At 49.6% G+C, this 20,791-nt stretch overlaps 1 protein-coding gene across 2 annotated transcripts in view; it reads right to left on the minus strand.

Moving 5' to 3' along the window:
- Positions 1-581: 581 nt before the first annotated feature.
- Positions 582-20,791, minus strand: part of MAN1A2 (mannosidase alpha class 1A member 2) — a 63,249-nt gene continuing 43,039 nt past the window's right edge. Inside the window, exons 6-14 of one of the 2 annotated variants that reach the window (XR_013232712.1) lie at positions 19,743-19,837; positions 18,262-18,385; positions 17,226-17,319; positions 15,010-15,125; positions 10,911-11,130; positions 9,161-9,333; positions 7,287-7,402; positions 1,807-4,954; positions 582-1,689 (exon numbers count right to left, since the gene is read on the minus strand). Coding sequence is in view for 1 of the 2 variants with exons in the window: in XM_077345902.1 (XP_077202017.1) it covers positions 4,822-4,954; positions 7,287-7,402; positions 9,161-9,333; positions 10,911-11,130; positions 15,010-15,125; positions 17,226-17,319; positions 18,262-18,385; positions 19,743-19,837 (1,071 nt within the window). In the remaining variant the exon portion in view is untranslated. Of the gene's footprint in view, positions 4,955-7,286; positions 7,403-9,160; positions 9,334-10,910; positions 11,131-15,009; positions 15,126-17,225; positions 17,320-18,261; positions 18,386-19,742; positions 19,838-20,791 lie in introns of both variants that reach the window. The other variant, XM_077345902.1, reaches the window with a different exon arrangement.

Consider the following 20,791-nt stretch of genomic DNA (forward strand, 5'->3'; position numbering starts at 1 on the left):
GAACTGTATTGGAGTTCTGGGCATTCCATCTGTTAAAAAGCACTTTTTTTTAAAAAAAAGGAAAATATTCTGCAGCTCGGTTTAAATGTATGTGGTGTTGTTTTCAGCGTAGCGCAAAAAGGTGGTGCAGGTGCGCTTGTCTCCCACAGGGACTTTAAAGCCCAGTTCATGTAGGGATGGCGCAGCTCTTTATTACGCCACCACCGGAAGACGTGGCGCCTCGCTTCTGGCACGGGTTTTTTCGATACGGCCAGCTCAACTAGTGAGCTGCCAGTCCAAAATTGCAGAATTAGTGGCAGGAAATGGATGCCCATGCGCAGGTAAAATGGGCTTCCACAAACTATGCTTTCTATGGACATCCCACAGTAAGGTCCCTAAGGCAATGATCATTTTTGTGGTTCTATTTGGAGGGAAAGTAGCCTTGCTGTAAAATTCTGGGCCGTGACAGAACCGGCGGTTTCGGTCAGAATGTGAGACTTGGAAATAGCCAAATACAAAAGACCCGTTTTGAAACATTCACTCCTTGGTAAAAGACTACAAAGGCAGCGGCAGAATTTAAACATCTCGTACGTTTCTTGATGAATCTTTAAACTTATACCCTGTTTTTTTTTTTTTTTTTACCCCTTACCCAAAAGATTCAAATCCGGTCATTTATCCCCTCATGCGGTTAGATTCTAGATGAGTTCGTTAAAGTATTGAAACCATTCTCATAATTGAGTTTAGGTGCGTTGTGAGCTAAGCTCCCGTGAACATGCCGTGGCCGGTGCCAGCATTTCCACAGCTTTGTGTTATCAAGTGATAACTGCAGTCAACACACTACTAATAGTGCATTGATCGCAGTTATCACTTGATAACACAAAGCTGTGGAAATCCTGGCACTGACTACTAATATATGTGGATTCATCCTTATCTGCATTTCAAAAATGCAACTACCGAAGCCAAAGGAGCCACCCTTTGGGGCTATAATTTTGGTCTGGAACAACTGCTCAGGACTCGCTGCTGCTCAATCCAGCCAAATTAAGAAAAGAGAACAAAGAATATACATAGATTGTACGTCGATTGACTTGAAAGGAAGGAACGGTGATAATATTCTGGCTAGAGAAAAGTACGGTAATCAAACTCAATTTAAGTACGTTTACCTGCAGTTCACTACATAAGGGCCGGGCGTTGGCCTCTGGAGCCCTAGAGAGGACAGGAATGCAAACAAGGAGCCTCCCAATGCGATAATTACAAGGCAAGTAGTCGGGATTTTCTGATTCTGCTTCTGTGAAATGCCGTCTCAACTTCTCTCTCTCTCATATCGGTCCAAAGCAGGTACCCTGTGAGGTTTGGGGACTGAGGGGGGGGGGGTGTCAGAGAACCACAAGAGGACGTGGAGAAACGCCCCACGTTTTCCCTCGGTCCCTTTGATGCAAAACAGATAATCTCACAAGAGCAAAGAAGCCAAAGGCGAGGTTCAAACAACAAGCGTTTATAACAAGGGCGGAAAACATTGTTTCAACCCGCTCCCTTTAGAACGGAATGGATTTAGTTGCCGGGGAGCCATTAATTACTAAATACTAAGCGCTCAAGTCGCCATTCAGCTTGAGCAAGGTACCGATGTGCGGTTCTGAATTTTGAGTTCCATTGTTGCAGTTCTGTAAACAGTGGTTACGGATTCACCGGCACTCTAGGGCAGGGGTGGTCAACCTGTGGTCCTCCAGATGTCCATGGACTACAATTCCCAGGAGCCCCTGCCAGCAAATGCTGGCAGGGGATCCTGGGAATTGTAGTCCATGGACATCTGGAGGACCACAGGTTGACTACCCCTGCTCTAGGGGATCACTCTCCACGGGGATCACCCGGATTCTTCCCCCAATCAAGCTACACCTCTGGAGGCAAAGGCCTTCTTCCAATCACTCAGACTACAGTCATGCTCAAGCAGGGATGCTGCTGTGAAGGGCAGCCATTGCTGAGGCCTTTCTCCACTCTCACAAGGTGGAGCCATGGCAGCAACACCACCTCCCTTTCCCTATCATTGGATGGTGCGGAGGAGGAGGAGGAGGAAGGGCAACCTTCACAAGCACATGGCCCGTTTCACTATTCTGCGGGTCAACTCCCCCGCCACAATCGACTCTGCCAGCCCCTCCGGCTTAACCAGACAACCCCCTAAAACTAGTCACACAATCGGCTCAACTGCGGCTTGCTCATTTTTCAACCGCCCCTCCTCCCCTATGGACGCAGAACGCTGCGCGAAAAAGGGACCGTCTGGTGCAGCCCCAGGTGACATCGTGGCATTCTTTGGTGCCATTCGACCCACCCATGTGCATTTTTTTTGCGTGGGTTTTGATTAAAGCGCACGGCGCTCACGTGCCTTCGATTGTTAGTACGGGCTGGGGAGGGGCGGGTGGCGGAGAAGCAGCCAACTCGCCGATGGTGTCGAATTTAGCCTGCACTGCGGTTGAAACGAGATATGGAAATAAATAACAGAGGAACGATTGGTCAGGGGGCTGTTCTGCAAAGAAGCAATGTCAATGCCCTGGATGACAGACGCGGAGAGCTCAGTTAGCCTCTCTAATTGCGACAGCACAGTTTGCAAGGTACAGCTCCGCAGCAAAACAGAAAAGGACAATCTAGAAAGGGAATTTAGCAGGAAGGTGGCACTTTTATGGAAAAGGAACCTGAATGTTGCATGCACTGCTTCCATACCCAGAAGAGGGGCTAGAGGCCCAGTTCTGAGCCAGCTCCCTTCTATTTAGGCTGAACGCCCCCCCTTTTTTTTTTCACTACCCTCTCAACATGACTCTTTGGCAAAGCAGACACTTTGGACCTACACTGTGCGCCACGCAGAGTTTTGCCGCTGGTTTCAACGAGGACGCGTAAAGAACAGCCACCAAGTCCAATAATGCTTCACAGACGGATCTAATCTAGACACAGCAGCTGAGATTCGGAATTTAAGCTATCTCCCTATTCTACAGCTGGAACAGTACCGCCCAAAAATTGCACGTATTCGTCATCTGCGAACCCTACTTGAAGATGTGGGAGGAGCGGGAATTCTGCGCTCGTTGGGGAATTGGGAAAAGACGACGATGACAGGAAAACGGATTGCAGTAAAAAAGCCTAGGGAATGAACAAGGGGCTAAACAGAGACGCCTAAACAGACTGATTTCTGCAATCCCTTCCAGACACCTAAGGCCAAGGGTTCCTTTAAAAACTGGCCATTTGCTTCCCAGCTTCTCTGTGCTGCAGGTTACTTCCCGCAGGCCCTGCCTCCGGACAGCACGGCCGATGCAAACGGGAGCTATTTCACTCCATGACCCAGAACCCCACCTCTCACACCACGACTGGATCTTACGTTCGCAGCTACTTATTACGGGATTCGCTCGGCAGTGAAATTTCTGTCTCTCTGGAGCAAATTAAGGGCTCAAAGAGTGTGAAGGAAAAAAAACCCCTTAGCCAACATAGGATTATTTCGCTCTAAGTCTTACAGATGCCAGCACTCCATTAAAAGGAAAGAGTACTGACATAAATAAATAAATGCTTACTGATATTTACTGAACATCCAAATCCCAGCATACAGGTGCCTATTCACAGGAGGCCTTTAAAGATCCAGCCATTAATTGAAGGGGTGGGAAGGGGAGCGGATGTGAAGTAATTAACAGAGCACTTAGAAACCAAATTGTAACCAGTGACAAACCGGAATTAACAAGAGGACCGCATTATAAATTAAAATTCTCTCTCAAATTCCTGTTTATCAGATCTCCACCAGCAGAGGCCAATGGGGGTGTTGCGTTGACCTTCGCTTGCAGGTCAAAACGGTCGAGATTTCGGGTGCCTGTTGGAGAAAGCTGACAGATTTTTCCTTTGACGCGAGATCCAAAAGCGAGCGCCGTTACGTCTAGGTAACAGTCTGCTTGGCGGCTCCGTTGCGAACGTCCCGTTCTGTGCTGTACAAAATGAAAACGGGGGAGAGCGGAATGAAACTCCCAGGGTTTGTCGACGAATGTAAGTCATTACAATCCTCTTGGACAAGAATCTCAACTGTGGCAGGACTGTAGTGGAGGAGGGGGCAGTTTTGCCCAACGCGGTGCAGGAAGCAACTCTGCCGTGAAAGGAGATGCCCCGATCCTGGACTGAGAGAGGACAGCGCCGATCCTTTCCGTCTTCTATCGACAGGCGAACCACGGTCCAAGGGCAAGAGAGTTTGATTGGTATTGTCGCTGTTCTTAAAAAGAGGCAAGGGCTCGGAGAGGCACTGGGAATGTCTGCCGGTCTGAACAGACTGATTGGAAACCCAAAAGTGGAGTAGAGGAACCTCATGGCTGGGTACAAGTCACGTGCTCCCCCTGCCTGGCACAGTTTTTGCTCTGGCCGTCGCCAAAAGCAAAAGCAAAACGACTCCCCCAAAATAAAAAAATAAAATCAGGGATTCTCCCCATCCTCAAAGCAGGAGACTTCTCCCTGCAAGGATCCTTTCCTATAACAATTGCAGCGCCCTCCTGCCCGTGGGTAGGAAAGAACGTCCCCAGGCTTCTGAGTTCTGAAAACGCCATGCTCCACCTCCTCCATTGTAAATATACAAGGCCTCTTCTTTCCGGCACGCACTGCAGTAGGTTGTTTTGGTCATGTATAAAAATGGAATCATTTTCCCCCCGCCTGCCCGCCCCCCCCCCCCCCAAGTTCATTTATCTACATGCTTAAGAGTGCAGTTTCTTCGTTTGGAGGATCCGGTCCATTAAACAAACGGCCAAGCCTTCTCTCAAGCCTCGGAAGTCCAAAGTGGTCCATGTAAACAAAACACCGCGGCAACAGGAGTCCTTCGTCCTTGCCCTGGAATAGATTCTATCGATACACGTGATTTCCTGAAAGAGTTGTGTTGGCTAAATGTAGAACGGGTAAAGGGTGAGCTTCTGTGTTGAAAACCCAGTGATCCAAAGGTAGGAGGTCATCGTTGGAAAAGAGCAGGTACAGATACCTGGGAGGTGAGAAAGAGAAAAACAGGTAAGCGTAACTATTCATTTTCTCAACATGTATAAAAAGCTATTTTATGCAGAATTAGTTATAGTGCACGTGTGTTAATACAACTAATACAATTTTATTCCTTCTTTCCCCTAAAAGCACCATGCCCTCTAAGTTCACATACCACAGGACAGGATCTAAGGGGCTATGATCTGATTAAAGAACTTTCGCCAATTAGATCTGCATATGCACAACTGGTGCTGGAGAAGACTCTTGCGAGTCCCTTGGACGGCAAGGCGAACAAACCGGTCAGTCCTAGAGGAGATCAGCCTTGACTGCTCTTTAGAAGGCCAAATCCTGAAGATGAAACTCAAATACTTTCGCCACCTCATGAGAAGGAAGGACTCCCTGGAGAAGAGCCTAATGCTGGGAGCGATTGAGGGCAAAAGAAGAAGGGGGTGACAGAGAATAAGGTGGCTGGATGGAGTCACTGAAGCAGTCTGGACTCCGGGGAATGGTAGAGGACAGGAAGGCCTGGAGGATCATTGTACAAGGGGTTGCGATGGGACGGACACGACTTTGCACCTAACAACAACAACAACAACAACAACAACAATGCACAACTGTTCTGGGAAGGATTTTTTTTTAAAAAGAGGATGGAGGTATAATTTGCTCAGGAAAATGCCAAGTGTGTTACCAGAGTTATTGAAAAGAAACACCTCCTTAATTACACAACTCAGAAACCCCCAAAGAGCTCCGATTTCCAAACAAGGGGGCTATTTGCAGTAGGCTAAAGATGTGTTCTGCACAATGAGAGCTGGTTTTCAACTAGGGATACTTCCATTATTATCTCAAATAGAATACTGGGAATATATTCACAACCCAATGACATACTTCTATGGTAAAAAAAAAAAACAGTTGTATGACAAATTCTGTAAAACCATGTTAACTTGCCCTATCTCCCTTCCCCACCCCCCACCCCCAAATTCATGTAGGGCAGGGCTGGTCAAAGTGCAGCTCTCCAGATGTCCATGGACTACGATTTCCATGAGTCCCTGACAGCATGATGATGGCAAGAATTCATGTGAATTCTAGACATGGATATCTGGAGAGCTACAGTACGGCCACCCCTGAGGTAGGGTACAATGCGTGTGTGAAAAATCAAGGACAACTACAACAATCCCTCAGTTGGTCTTCCTTGAACTTAGGTAGGCTACAAATGGATGTGTGAAAAGTCAAGGGAGACAAATCATAGAGTTGGAAGGGACCTCCTGGGTTATCTAGTCCAACCCCCTGCACTATGCAGGACATTCACAACCCTATCACTCATCCACTGTCACCTGCCACCCCCTTGAACCTTCACAGAATCAGCCTCTCTGTCAGATGGCTATCCAGCCTCTGTTTAAACATTTCCAAAGACCCACCACCTCCCGAGGAAGCCCGTTCCACTGAGAAACTGCTCTAACTGTCAGGAACTCCTTCCTGATGTTTAGACAGAATTTCTTTTGAATTAATTTCACCCCATCGGTTCTGGTCCGTCCCTCCGGGCAAGAGAAAACAACTCTGCTCCATCCTCTATATCAGTGGTCCCCAACCTTTTTGAGGCTGGGGACCGGCAGGACAACTGCCCGCCCGCGCTTGCCGCGCATGCGCTTGCCGCGCATTGTGCATGCGCGGCTAGGCCGCGCACGCACACATGCGCCATGTGCAGCCGAAATTGCGCATGCGCGGCCTGGCCACGCATGCACAATGCATGGGCACAGCCCTGATTCCCTCTCCCCCCCCTCCCACAGTAAGAAGCTTCCCGGGCCGCAAGCTTGCGGCCTGGGAAGTTTTTTACTGCGGGGGGGGGAGAGGGAGCTGCGGCCCAGCGCCATGGCCCACAGGTTGGGGACCACTGCTCTATATGGCAGCTTTTTAAATACTTGAAGATAGTTATTAGATCCCCTCTCAGTTGTCTCCTCTCCAGGCTAAACAGACCAAGCTCCCCCAACCTTTCTTCATACGCCTTGGTCTCCAAACCCCTCACCATTTTTGTTGCCCTCCTCTGGGCGTTTCCTGTGTCACTAGTTAAGAACCTGCACACAGTGCTTTAGTATTGTTGGTACTACTAGGCTACATGGTGCATTCTCATCATCGAAGGGACTGCCCTTCCCTCAGTGTATTTGTATTTACATCCTACGCAGAGTCCTCTGCTGGGAATGATCATCAGTACGAATACAACCCATTCCCTCCACCAGCTTGCTGACTGCTTACAAGAAACCAACCACCCTTATGGAGAAGTTCTCCCCTTCTACAACCCGGCACCATTCCCCTAACGTAGCCGCCGAAAAGAAACGCTGGCTTACTTGAGTGTTTCGGCGAGAAAGAAGCTTTGCTGCACGTCGTCGTACGTGGGAGCCGAGGAATAGACATCCTTAACCCCGGAAAACCCGCCACTCACTCGGCAGTACTTGTCAATGGCCTGCAGGAGACAGGGAAAGCCCACTGTGAACACTGGTTACTGTCTACAGAATCATGAAGTGGAACATGATACAACCGCAAAGGCAGAGGGGGAAGAACAGAAGCCAGCTTTGGATACTGGCCGTGGGTAGAAATGGATGCGGTTTAGGAACTACCGCAGCTATGCAAAGAAGAAGAGTTGGTTCTTATATGTTGCTTTTCTCTACCCGAGGGAGTCTCAAAGCGGTTTACACCTACAGTTAGAACTAACGTTTGTTTTTTTTAAGAGTACACTATAAAACTTGATTAACCACTAACCAGCTATCAAAAAAGGAGAAATACTTAAATTTAGACGGAGAGGTTCATCAGCCCTGTCACTCCCTGAGAGGCAGGAAGAAGACTGGAGCAGCGTGTCTTCCAAGGCGCAGGACAGGAAGTGAAATTTACGTCCTGCCTCCCTGATAAAGTGGCGGGAAAACACCCACTGAGACGTCCTCCTGGATCTCAAGGGAGAACAAACAGCTTCTTAATAAAGAAAAAGTTTATTTCAGCAGATCTATCCAGGACGAAACAAAGCCAAATCTGACGTGACAATTCAAAAACGCAGTTCTTATTCCCCCAACTTTCCCGCCAAAACCATATTCACACACATAAAGACATAATAGTCCAGGCGCCGTCCGGGAAAGCATCCAACAACTGATAACATGCCTGCATTGGCCTTGGAGCGCCCAGTGTTACTTCTTCTATGATAACAGCAGTTGTTACACTAATAAATTGGTAGCAGACAGGTCAGGGCTAAAATGCAGACAGACAGAAATGGCTACACAGAGGCTAAGCATATTAAATCATGGTAGTAATCTGTGGATTCTGACATTCAGTCGCCTTTCCTTTCCTCTCCCCACAACAGACACCCTGTGGGATAGGCGAGGTTAAAAGAGCCCTGCAATCTCTGCTCGGTCAGAACAGTTTTATCAGTGCTGTGGTGAGCCCAAGGGCACCCAGTTGGCTGCATGTGGGGGAGTGCAGAATCGAACCTGGCATGCCAGATTAGAAGAGCACGCTCCTAACTACTACACCAAACAGAGTTGTTATCCAGTCTCTCCTTAAGGAGGGAATATAGGACAAGAGCAATTGTTGGGCGGGGAGGCTCATGTGCTGTTTTAGTTCTTCCCTCTATATCAGTAGTTCTCAACCTTCCCAATGCCGTGACCCTTTAATACAGTTATGTTGTGGTGAGCCCCAACCATAAAATTATGCAAGTGTTCTTTCACAGAAATTACACCGAAACTGACCAATGGCGTGAAGATCCATTGTTCACGATTGTATATCAATTGGTTATAAATTGTATATAAATTGGCGGGCGCCTTCAGAAGGAGCAGCAACAGTGGTGGCGCACCCCCTGCCAAGCTGCTCGCTCTGCCGCAACCCCCGTTAAAGGGTCGTTCGACCCCCAAAGGGATCCTGACCCCCAGGTTGAGAACCACTGCTTCATATTGTCCTCAATCATATGCTTGGCGGAAGAGCTCTGTCTTACAGGCCCTGCGGAACTGTGCCAGATGAGAGAGGAAGACAGGAACGAAGCCTTCCTTGTCCAGTTCTGCCACCTGCTTGATATTATGGCAAAACCGTTTTCCCTGCATGTTCTTCCCTTTTGGCCTGTATGAAACAGGCCATTCTCTGAGGATACTCCCCAGCAATCCAATGCTCAGCGGACCTCATGCACAGTTGGATTGTAAGTCTGACTGTAGACCTTTTTTTTTTTGAAGAGAAAAAGCATTACCTGTGCCGCTTCCCAGCCCCACTGCCTATATTTGGGGTCGTGTGTGAACCGCCACATGTACCAGTAGGTTTCGATCACCTCCGGCCTTAAAATGTAGTATTTCTCGTTCTGCCGCACTGCTACTGCCTCCACGCCGCCGTCAAATTTGAAAGCTTCTGGACCCAATTTCAATGCTGCAGGTAGGAGGGGGGGAGAGGAGAGAGAAAAAGGAGAAAAAGAAACCCTTTTAAACCTCTCGGGCTTGTTTGGATTTGCTGAGTCAACGATGCCTCCAAAACGGAAACCGAGGCGGCTTTCGAATGGACCACAAATTGCTTTCCAATGCTGCAAATCTGGCCCGTCTGACTTTGAAAAGAACCAGTGCAAACAAGACAATGCTCAATGTGTTGAGATATTTAATGTCTTAATAATGGACCCCTGGTCCCGCCTGGACAATACAGAAGACTGGGAAAGAGGCTTGAGTGGATATAGCTTCCAGGCCCAAAACTGTAGGGCAACACCTCACCTCCCCAACACACACACACACACAAGATGAACACACACTCATGCACCACTAGGTCCTCCTATCACAAATTTGTGCTGCCATGGATACCAACAGACATGACAATGTGAATTTAGCCTGGAGAGGAGGCGACTGAGAGGGGATCTGATAACCATCTTCAAGTATTTAAAAGGATGCCATATAGAGCAGTGGCCCCCAACCTTTTTTTGGCTGGGGACCGGCAGGGCGATGGCCACGCCCGCGCATTGTGCATGTGCAGCCGGGGCGCGCATGTGCACATGCGCGCTGCACGACCAAAATCGCGCACGTGCAAAAGTGCCGCACATGCTCAATTTTGGCCGTGCATGCGCGATGCGCGGCACGGCCCTTATTCCCTCTCCCCCCCCTCCCGCACTAAGACGCTTCCCGGGCCGCAAGCTTGCGGCCTGGGAACTTTTTTACTGCGGGGGGGGGGGCGGGGGGGGCGGGGGGGGGAACCCCGGCCCGACACTGGGCCGCAGACCGCAGGTTGGGGACCACTGATATAGAGGATGGAGCAGAGTTGTTTTCTCTTACCCCAGAGGGACGGAACAGAACCAATGGGATGAAGTTAATTCAAAAGAAATTCTATCTAAGCCAGTGGTCCCCAGCCTTTTTATCACTGGGGACTAGTCAACGCTTGACAATTTTACTGAGGCCTGGGGGGGGGTAGTCTTTTACCGAGGGACGCTGCCGCCGCCTGAGCCCCTGCTCCACCTGCTTTCCTGCCAGTGCCCCTGACTTCCCACCATCCACTGGGGGGGGGGTGCTGCCAGCAGCAGCTGCGCAGTGCCACACTGAGGGGGAGCCCCAGACACGGCGGCCGCTGGACAGCACCAAAGGTAAGCCAGCAGCAGAGTGGCAGGGCAGCCCCCGAGGCAGCAGCCGGGGAGGAGGACGAGGAGGAGCCGCGGCCTGGCACCGACTGATCCACGGGCCAGTCTGGACCGGAGGTTGGGGACCACTGATCTAAACATCTGGAAGAAGTTCCTGGCAGTTAGAGCGGTTTCTCAATGGAACAGGCTTCCTCGGGAGGTGGTCGGTTCTCCATCTTTGGAAATTTTTAAACAGCACATCCAAACATCGGACTCAAGGCTCCTCTCTTATAAAGTTTATACCTGCTCTGATCCCTCTCCTGGGCTCTCCGTTCCCGCCAGGTGCCCCCAATGGAAAGGGGCCGGGGCGAGGCTACTTAGAGGGAAGAAAGTGAAGGCGGGCTGGGATTCTTACTTGTCCGGTCATATGACTCGTGGCAGGTGTGTGCAATCTCCGCCCCCAGCTGCAGGTAGTGCCCGGCCTTGTCGTCTCGGGAGCCGTCTGCTCCGAGGGCGAAGAGCCCCCCGGCGAAGCATGTGAGGTGGCCCATCTTCCTCTCCAGGTGCCCATTCTTCCACTCCCCGATGAACGTAAGGCCTCCGTTAGACTTCCGGATGAGGTGCTTCTCTATGGCCTGTGGGACACAAAGGACAAGCTCCCGTTTCTTGCAGTGGTAAAACCCTTCCAGGCCTGCAGGGGTACCTCAGACAGATGGCATTGAGGCTGGAAAGAAAATGGCTGCCTACGCCAGATTTGCCTCTCCTGTAAAAGGTCCCCAAGCCCCCCCTAATGCACTTGTACACTGAAAGAGGCAGGTAACCATGATGCAAAGAGAACAGAGTATTCTGAATGAGATGGGACTTCTTCTCTCAATGTAGGGGGGAATGTGGTGTCACTCCACTTGGTCTTGAGAAAGATGGGAGGTCACCTAATAGTCCTTTCCATCCAACCATCCACCCACCTTTTTTTTTTTTTTTTGCTGATAAGTTGGTGCCAACTTAGGGCAACCCCATCTGGTTTTCAAGGCAAGAGACTTTCGGAGGTGGTTTGCTCTTGCCTGCCTCCATGTTGCGACCCTGGCCATGGGTCCAGGGTCCATACCTTCTTTGTATGTTAAAAGGTAAAGGTATCCCCTGTAAAAGCACCGGGTCATGTCTGACCCTTGGGGTGACACCCTCCAGTGTTTTCATGGCAGACTCAATACGGGGTGGTTTGCCAGTGCCTTCCCCAGTCATGACCGTTTACCCCCCAGCAAGCTGGGTACTCATTTTACCGACCTCGGAAAGATGGAAGGCTGAGTCGACCTTGAGCCGGCTGCTGGAATCGAACTCCCAGCCTCATGTGCAGAGCTTCAGACAGCATGTCTGCTGCCTTACCACTCTGCACCACAAGAAGCTCTTCTTTGTATGTTATGTGTATTTAAAAAAAATACATGCAAAGAGGGCTTCCAAGCTGTCCTGGTCCATGGATATATTTCTGCCACACATTTATCCAAGAACTGGATTTTAAGTGGTCCATTTCCCTCCAGCATGGCAGGGACACCATAAAAAATAGGAGCTGTTTTTTATACCCCTCTTTTCTCGACCCAAAGGAGTCTTAAAGCAGCTTACAATCAGCTTCCCTTTCCTCTCCCCACAACAGACAACTTGTGAGGTAGGTGGGGCTGACAGAGCACTGATATTACGGCTCTGTGAGAACAGCACTATCAGGGCTGTGACAAGCCCAAGGTCACCCAGCTGGTTGCATGTGGAGAGGCCAGACTGGAAGCTGCTGCTCTTAACCACGACACCATGCTGGCTCTCTGTGAGCCAGTGGGGGAGAAGAATGCCTGAAGCAACAGAGTGCAGGAAGGGAAGAGGGTTTCTCTTGGTGGGCCTCTTCTCACGCAAAAGACAGAACTCCCCCCCCCCCCAAAAAAAACTCCTGCTGCCTACTTTATAGTAGATGTGCAAATAAAGACACCATCTTGGCCATACTGCATATCCATCAAAAAAAAATGGTGGGCATGGTTTAAAAAACCCCTACCAGCGATAGTACTGCAAACTTCAAAAAAGAGTTTGCAACAGCTCAGAATGTGAAAGTCAGACTGGGCATTTTCTGGCAGCTTTGGGAATGTTTCAGAACTCCCCCCCCCCCCCCCCCAAAATAGACAGAAAAGCAACACAAACCAGCAGATGGAGTTCACCGCTTTAAAAGCGGAGCCCTTCACCCGAGGCCCCTTTGGAATTATGCTGGAAGGGCTAAGCCAAGCCTTGGAAAAGGATCCATCACAGGGCAGCAATTATTAGGATGATTAAAATTTTTAAACTGCCTCTCTCCCATAGGGCTCAAGCCGGCTTTACATGTTAAAAGATCTATAACGAGATGCTTTAGTAATCGCCAAAATGCCCCATTATTGGCCTTGCAACTAGTTTGACCATTTAACTGTCTATGTATTCCCCCTCCAATGCTTCTGCCATTGTATCTTTCCCCACTCGTTGGATATGGCAGGTACTCCAGCGGCATGGAAGACAGGGGTGGCGGAGAAAGGCCAAGATCAGAGGGAGGCCCTTTCAACAGGCGAACAGGTAAACTGTGCCTTCTGCAGGTGTTGGTCAGAACTGATGAGGGAGGAGTGTCAAGCGAAGCAGGTTTCATTCCCCCCTAATGTCTTACAAGGTCAGGGTATAGCAGGAATGGCCAGGCTGTGGCTCTACAGATGTCATGGACCCTGTGGGAATTTCAGTCCGTGGACATCTATGGAGATGGAGGAGGGCAAGTCATTCGGAAACTGAAGTACATAGTCTCAGGTAGGCTTGTGCGCTTCGGTGCGCTTTGGCCACTTTGGCAGCCATTCAAGCCCATGGCCGAAGCGCACCAAAGCACACAAGACTAGTCTCAGCCTGATGAGGGTCGGGCCGAGAAACCAATAGAGTCAGATGTTCGGGTTTAATGACAGACTTATTTCCTAAAGTCCTATTAAAAACTTAAAATCTGGAAAATAATAAAAGCATTTGCATCATTTGCATACCCCGTATGGACCAGAGATCCAGAGGGGCCTCATCTTTGGCAGGGGAAAACATTTTTGGGGTGAGGTTGGTGTGTCAGTCTTTGAAAACTGGTCTCCTCAGCCGGTGACTAGAGAAGGCAGGGAATTTGGGAAACGAGATCAGGAATACAACAGCCTCCACTCCAGTTCCATTCCCCATTTGGCCTACCTTGCAGAAGAAGAAGAAGAAGAGTTGGTTTTCATACCCTGCTTTCCACTATCAGAAAAGAGTCCCAAAGCGGCTTACACCGCTCTCCCCACCACAGACACACTGTGAGATAGGGGGGCTGAGACAGCTGCTCTGTGAGAACAGCTTTAACAAGACGGTGACTAGCCCAAGGTCCACCCAGCAGACTGCATGTAGCTGGCTCCCTGGAGAGGCCAGGCTGCCCACCAGCATTCTCAGGGGCCCTATGTCCTGATGGAGAAAGGGAAGGGGTGGAGTCTCCCCAATGCATCCCAGCCTAAAGCACCAAACTGGGAGGCAGAGGAAGCCATAGTGCGCCTGACATGGTCTTCAAGAGTGACCGGAACGAGGCCTGCAAGACCTCTCTCATCTCAAGAAGAAGGGTGCCACTACTGATCTTGTAGGCCACAAAGTTTGCAGGCCATTCTGAAGTCCAGCGTCATGACAACATGTTGGCAGTCCCTGGCTTGAAAGAAATGGATCTGGCCTCAGCCAGGCCCTTCTCAGCCTTGGCTCCAACCTCGTGGGATCAGTTGTCAGCGAAGATTCAGCCCTGGCGGAACTGCTTAAGTTCCACAGGGGTTGTAAAATGGTGCTCTTCTGCCGGGTTTCTGGTTGAAGCCAGAACAAGTAAATAAGAGCATACGGGCCTCCCTCCTTCCCCTTTAGAACATCCTACCACTGAATACATGGAGAAGAAGTGGGGAAACGGAGCAGTTTTATTGTTTTTATCGTTATTGTACACTGAATTTTAATATGTTAATATGTTGAGCCTGTTTGTGGAGATGGTTCGCCTGTAGAAAATAATCTATTCCACAAAATATATATCTGGTAAGGACTAGGAAGAGGAGTTGGTCTCATGGCTTAAGTGCCACCCACTCAGGGCAGCTGTCCCGCCCCTGAGTGTTTCCTCCTCCAACTGGCTTGCTTGTCTGTCCAGCAGCTAGCCAATCACCTTCCGTCCCCCACCCGACCACCCCTCCTCCTTCCACTTCCCTCTGAGGCTTGGAGGCTGCAGATCCCTGCTGCGTGAGAACTGCCCCTGCCTGTGAGTTCCCTTACAGCTGCCTGCAGCATTTCCAGGTCCTGCGGAGAGGGGTAGGTCGTCTGCAGAATTCTTCCACCCCACCCAATCTAGCGCCCATTGTATTCCTGAATGCAATGGGCTTGGCCCCTAGTACTAATAATAAACCCCCGGCCTTGAAAAGAAGCTGAGCCCAGACAAAGCGCTCGCAAGGAAACATCCGTGGCACAGCCAGAAGCATGCTGATGGTGGAAAATCAATGTATTGTAATCACCTCGACAGCATCATCATACATTTTCCTCGCCTCCGTGTCCATCTTATCTGACATCAGCCAGGCCTTCAGCAGGTACTCGTAGAAGCTGTCTCCCAAGCCGCCCATGGAGGTGTGATCTGGAAGAAAGAACGAGAGCACATCAAGGCTCGCCTGCAAGCGAGGCCACCCGAATTTCCCAAGGCAAAACTTTCTATGAATTGTCAAGGGCTTTCGTGGCTGGAGTCAACTGGCGGTTGTGGGGTCTCACCCCGGGCTGTTTAGCTGTGGCCTGGTAGAGTTGGTCCCTGATGTTTCGCCGATAACTGCGGATGGCATCTTCAGGGGTAGGACAAGGCAAGATGGGAATCTCTCCGTGCCAAACTTTGGCCAAATGTCAGGGACTAACGCGACCAGGCCACAGCCATACAGCCTGGTCACACAGCCCAGAAAACCCAGAACAACCAACACAATTTTCTGCTCGTCTAAAGCAATATAGAATCATAGAGTTGGAAGGGACCTCCTGGGTCATCTAGTCCAACCCCCTGCACTATGCAGGACACTCACAACCAAATCGCTCACCCACTTTAACCTGCCACCCCCTTCAGCCTTCACAGAATCAGCCTCTCCGTCAGATGGATATCCAGCCTTTGTTTAAAAATGTCCAAAGATGGAGAACCCACCACCACCCGAGGAAGCCTGTTCCACGGAGGAACCGCTCTAACTGTCAGGAACTTCTTCCGGATGTTTAGACGGAATTTCTTTTGAATTAATTTCATCCCATTGGTTCTGGTCCATTCCTCTGGGGGAAATATTCTGAGCCAATTTATGAAATATTCCAAGTCAATTTAACGATATGTACAATGGTAAAGGGCAGGAAGGCCTGGAGAATCATTGTCCATGGGGTCATGATGGGTCGGACATGACTTTGCACCTAACAACAACAACAACAACAACACAATGGGATCGAAGGTGCCCATGGGAGCTGTTTTCCTGGAACCTGCTTCTGCAAACGCTCCTGCTTACATCTTCAGTATGTTGGACACCTCTTATTTTTCTTTCGCTGCAACCGAAGAACAATTCCTTCTCTGGTCTCAATACAATGGACAAAGCTTTGGCTACCCTGCTTTTCACCACCCAAAGGAGTCTCAAAGTGGCTTACAATTGCCTTCCTCTTCCTCTCCCCACAAAGGACACCCTGTGAGGTAGGTGGGGCTGGGAGAGCTCTGAGAGAACAGTGACTAGCTCAAGGTCAACCCCTTGGCTGCGTAGGGAGGAGTGGGGAATCAAACATGGCTCTCTGGATTAGAGGCCACTGCACCAAGCTGGCTCTCAGTAACAAAGCATCGTGAAATTCATTGCAATAAGATTGGATCACACAGAATCATAGAGTTGGAAGGGGCCATACAGGCCATCTAGTCCAACCCCCTGCTCAACGCAGGATCAGCCCAAAGCATCCTAAAGCATCCAAGAGAAGTGTGTATCCAACCTTTGCCTGAAGACTGCCAGTGAGGGGGAGCTCACCACCTCCTTAGGCAGCCTATTCCACTGATGAACTACTCTGACTGTAATTTTTTTTCCTGATATCTAGCCTATATCGTTGTACTTGTAGTTTAAACCCATTACTGCGTGCTCTCCTCTGCAGCCAACGGGAACAGCATCCTGCCCTCCTCCAAATGACCACCTTTCAAATACTTAAAGAGGGCTATCGTGCCCCCTCTCACTTAATCTTCTCTCCTGGAATCATCTCCTGCCTTCCTCATTAAGGAGGATGGTGCTCTGCCAATAAAGGTTTGTGATCTCTATCTTAAGGAGAGTGGAGAGTCTTACGCTTTGGTGCTGACACGATATTACGAGGATAAGCAGAATGCTCCAAAGTACAGGTGTCTGCACGCTTTAAACAGAATGTTGCTTCATAAAATTTACTTCTTAGCTATTAAAGGTCTTTGGTAGATGTCTGCTTTAGGATCTCAGACTCCAGAAACAATCAGGGGTCCCAGGGCTAGTTATGCTTCTACCAAATTTCACCCGTGGAAATTCGATATAAGCCATCTGTGGAAGTACCTTGAGCCTAAACAAGACGGAGCTCCCACAATCAAATCCCCGGTGGGTCTCAACATACCTAATTTGATTTGCCATAAATGTGTACCATATTGTTTTAAATTATGCTTTGTGATGGCCTTTGGCTAAATACAATAAATGTTATTGTATCGTATCATAAATGTGAAGGAAATACTCACGCTGTCCCCAGCGCCCAGTCCGTGGATTCAAGTAATTTGGATAAAGCCCGTTAGGGCGGTCCATCTTTTGAAGCAGGTTGCGAATATGCATGACCTAAACACACACAAAAATAAGTCACTGACTGTTTGTTCGCAATGCAAAAGGGAAATCGGGCATTTATTTGAACTCTGCTTTTCACTACCGAAAGGAGTCCCAAAGTGGCTTACAAACCCTTTTCCTTCTGTCTCCCCACAACAGACACCCAGCGAGGTAGGTGGGGCTGAGAGAGCTCTGAGAGAACTGCTCTGTGAAAAGAGCTCTGAGAGAACTGTAACTGACCCAAGGTCACCCAGCTGGCTGAATGTGTGGAATCAAACCTAGTTCTCCGGATTAAAGTCTGCTGCTCTTTAACCACTACACCAGTGGTCCCCAACCTTTTTATCACTGGGGACCGGTCAATGCTTGACAATTTTACTGAAGCCTGGGGGGGGGGGTCACTGCCGCCTAAGTCCTGGCTTGCCTGACTTCCCACTGCCCACTGGGGGACGCTGCCAGCAGCAGCTGCACAGTGCCACACTGAAGGGAAGTCCCAGCCATGGCAGCCGCCAGAGAACACCAAAGGTGAGCCGGTGGCAGAGTGGCAGGGCAGCCCCCGAGGTAGCAGCCGGGGAGGAGGAGGACGAGGAGGAGCCACGGACCAGTCCCAGTCCCTGGACCGGGGGTTGGGGACCAGTGGACTACACCATGCTGCCTTTCAACAGCTGTTTAGAATCCTTGCTGGGCACCGGCCCTTTCTAAAGATGCTTGGCGGGTGTTGGAAAAGGTGTCGGGAGACACTGAGGCACCCATGGGCACCACACTGGGACTCCTGACCCACCTGGACAACTCAATATTCCTTTTAATATTAAGCTTGTGTTCTGGGTAATGAAACTCGTCACTCTATCCTGTCGATTGAAACAAACGTCCTTGGAACCATGTCTTAGCGGGAGAATGTTATTTCCCCCTGACACTCAGTCAGGCCATGTCAAGGCCGCCGTGTGAGGCAGGGAGCCTAACCTTGTCGTAGTAAACCGGGTTGCCTGTCAGGTAACTCAGGTGCACGAATTCCATGTGAAGGGTCCCAAATTCAGACAGGATGCTGCTGCCAGCGGAAGCCCAGCCCCAGTTGCGACCGACACCACTGCCAAGGAACAAGGAGAAGAGTTGGAGGAATCATCAGTTGGCGGCCAAGATCAGGGCCCGGGCGGAACTACTTGAGTTCCGCAGGGTCTGTAAAAGAGGACTCTTCCGTCGGGCTTATAGTTGAGGCCAGAACAAGGGAATAAAAGCATATGGGCCTCCCCCTCCTTCCCTCTCCAGAACATCCCAGCAGTGAACATTTATAGCAGGGGTAGTCGAACTGCGGCCCTCCAGATGTCCATGGACTACAATTCCCAGAAGCCCCTGCCAGCGAATGCTGGCAGGGGCTCCTGGGAATTGTAGTTCATGGACATCTGGAGGGCCGCAGTTTGACTACCCCTGATTTATAGTTTTCCTTGTATGGAATTTCCTTCAATGGAATTTATTGTATTTTTTTAAACTGTTGTAAACCACCCCGAGCCTCTTCGCAAATAGGAGCAGTCTATGAATTTAAAGTAAATAAATAAATAATACAATAATAGACTGAAGGGTATAAATATGTGGACTTTTCCCCCTCCTCATTCTGCACATGTTGGATGATGCACTTTTAGTGTGCTTTTGCAGCTGGGTTTTTCCTGAGCGTCACAGGAAGACCGGCAACTAAAGTGCATTGACAGTGTATTATCTGACGTGTGTGGAATGAAGACAAGAGTTGTTGTTTTTTTTTTGTACTCTGCTTTCTATTATCCAAAAGATTTCAAAGTGGCTCACAACTGGCCACCTTTCTTCTCCCCGTCACAGACACCCTTGGGAGGTAGGGGAGGCTGAGAGAGCCCTGAGAGAACTGTGAGGGGCCCAAGTTCATCCAGCAGGTCTCATATGTCTCAGAGGGACTTAGAATTGTCTCCCCTTCCTCTCCCCACAACAGACATCCTGTGAGGTAGATGGCGCTGAGAGTTCCAAGAGAACTGCTCTGCAGGAAGAGCTCTGAGAGAACTGTGAATGACCCATGGCCACCCAGCTGGCTGCATGTGGAGGAATGAGGAATAACAATAACACACGCTACTCCAGATTACAGGCTGCCGCTCTTAACCACCAACCCCAGGCTGGCTCCAGACAATGAGCTCTTATCATACAGGCAAAGGGGAAAGGCAGTCCAAAATAAATCAATGGAGAAAACCTTTGGCTGGGGACAAAGCCCTGTAACATCTAAGAGGAACTACGAACATGCAACCTCCTGAACTTGAGCTTTGCATAAAACGCCAAGCACAGCTTGCAGCCCAGTAGAGAAGGAAAATTCATGGAAATTCATGACGCCTCCCCCCCACAAGCCCTTGAGCTGCTCAAAGGTACTTGAAAAGGTCAAAATATATTTGTGCTGATGATTCCCTGTGGCGCGCTCTCCCCGAGTCCCACACCTTTTCAAATTCACCATGGCCCAAGGAATTCCGGTGGGAGTATTGAAGGCGGGAAGCAGCTTCCCTGCCAGCTGCACTGCTTTGATCTTGAACACCTGCAACAGAGGAAGGGTGGACGGTTTGCCAGGTTGTTATGCATTATTTCACACATCTGTTCATCTGAGTTCTGGCTATCTGTATATACTTGAATTTTTATGCCATTAAAGGTAATCTATATCTCTAAATCTGTACCTTATAAGACAGAAAGAGGACACAGGAAAGTAAAGGAGAGCCCCTGTTAAAACTATGAGCCCAAATCTGCCATCCAAGGCAACCTGTGGCACCAGCTCCCAAGGCTGAGCAGCTGCCAGAGGTGAGGTGCATGTTTCCTTTAGAGCAGAAATGCCTTTCCTATAACCACCTACTCCAGCCCCCCTCACACCATATGAAACAATGCCTCCCAACAATCCTATGAGCTGCACTAGGAATTGTGGACAAAGGCAAGGAAGGATGGCGGCTGCAGTGAAGAAAGGAAGTTATATATGAGACCAAGTGGAAAAGCTGATAGGATTCTACCCAAATTCATAGGTAGTCACATTCAGCCATGCAATGGCAACAAAGCCGGTAAGCTGGGCATCTGTTGCCCCAAACAGTGAGAACAGCTGATGCTTGCAAACTGGGGAAACTCTATACCAGGGGTGGCTCTCCATGGACTACAATTCCCATGAGACCCTTCCCCTGGAGAGCCACAGTTTGGCCACCCCTGCTCTATACACTGAACAAGATGATACAGATTTTCTTAGTTCACATGGGGAGGGGTGGAGAGTTTCCGAGACACCAAACAAATAACTCCCCTCTAGCTTTAGACTTTAAAGCCCGCCCACCCACCGCTACCCCATGAAGGCAGAGATGCTAAATTCTTTGGCCAGTGCTGAAGTCCCGTAACATTTCTGAGCTTGCATGGAACCACAAAGCCTCAGTTATATCAGTTATATCCATCAGTGATGGACTCTTATGACTGAGTGGCAGGAAAACAGCAGTGTCAGTAATGTTTCCACAAATAAATATAT

The sequence above is a fragment of the Paroedura picta genome, chromosome 7, assembly GCF_049243985.1.
Source record: "Paroedura picta isolate Pp20150507F chromosome 7, Ppicta_v3.0, whole genome shotgun sequence".
Taxonomy (NCBI): domain Eukaryota; kingdom Metazoa; phylum Chordata; class Lepidosauria; order Squamata; family Gekkonidae; genus Paroedura; species Paroedura picta.